Below are 1,092 nucleotides of genomic sequence, written 5' to 3' on the forward strand. Positions count from 1 at the left end.
TATATATAATCTTCTTACTTTGGCTTCAATTTCTCATCCATAATCATATAATCAAATAATTATTACTACAAAGATGGCTTGTACCAAAGTTTTCGTATTTTTAGTCCTTGGTGTCCTAGTATGCACTACTAGTGCTAGGATGCTAGTGAGCACCTCGAATGAGTTCGAGGATGAGAAACTCTTTGGCCACGGTGGAGGCCTAGGTGGAGGTGGTGGATATGGTGGCGGAGCTGGTGGTGGTCTTGGAGGTGGTGCAGGTGCTGGAGGAGGTGCTGGCTATGGAGGTGGTGCTGGAGCTGGAGGAGGAGCAGGTGGGGGTCTTGGAGGTGGAGGCGGCGGAGGACTTGGTGGCGGTGGAGGTGGAGGATTAGGTGGTGGTGGTGGTGCAGGTGGAGGTGCCGGGTATGGCGGTGGAGCTGGTGCTGGTGGTGGACTAGGTGGAGGAGCTGGTGGTGGTAAAGGGTTCGGTGGTGGTGCTGGTGGAGGAGCAGGAGGTGGAGCTGGCGGTGGACTAGGTGGAGGAGCTGGTGGTGGTAATTATAAAGGGTTTGGTGGTGGTGCTGGTGGAGGAGCAGGAGGTGGAGCTGGCGGTGGACTAGGTGGAGGAGCTGGTGGTGGAGCCGGAGGTGGACTAGGTGGAGGAGCTGGTGGTGGTGCAGGTGGTGGACTAGGTGGAGGTGCTGGTGGAGGAGCAGGCGGTGGAGCCGGATATGGAGCAGGAGGTGGAGCTGGAGCTGGTGGTGGACTAGGTGGAGGATCTGGTGGTGGTGGAGGGCTTGGTGGTGGTGGAGGAGCCGGAGGCGGTGGTGGCCTTGGAGGTGGTGCTGGCGGTGGATATGGTGGAGGTGCTGGAGGTGGTGCTGGTGGTGGATATCATTGAGCACACACTTTTGTAGTTTACATGCATACTACAAACCCTAGATACCAAATTACGTACGTTCTATAATATGGGAGCAATAGCTTCCATAATCGGCTCGATTTGTACTTGTTTTGCGATATTATTGTGCCGGGAACTCTAAGTTCATTCTATACTTTTCAATTCATAATTCCATAAATTAAATGGCTGAAGAATAATATTTTCCTTCTCGATTA

At 53.2% G+C, this 1,092-nt stretch overlaps 1 protein-coding gene across 1 annotated transcript; it reads left to right on the forward strand.

Moving 5' to 3' along the window:
* On the forward strand, positions 1 to 1,092 carry LOC145627372 (uncharacterized). Its single transcript, XM_081679763.1, has one exon. It carries the CDS (start codon positions 74 to 76, stop codon positions 878 to 880), a length of 807 nt encoding a protein of 268 aa, XP_081535889.1. The 5' UTR covers positions 1 to 73; the 3' UTR covers positions 881 to 1,092.

The sequence above is a fragment of the Chenopodium album genome, chromosome 4 (assembly GCF_948465745.1).
Source record: "Chenopodium album chromosome 4, dcCheAlbu1.1, whole genome shotgun sequence".
Classification (NCBI taxonomy): domain Eukaryota; kingdom Viridiplantae; phylum Streptophyta; class Magnoliopsida; order Caryophyllales; family Amaranthaceae; genus Chenopodium; species Chenopodium album.

Coding starts and splice junctions, on each gene's coding strand:
- LOC145627372 (XM_081679763.1), top strand. CDS start 74: ATGGCTTGTACCAAAGTTTTCGTATTTTTAGTCCTTGGTGTCCTAGTA.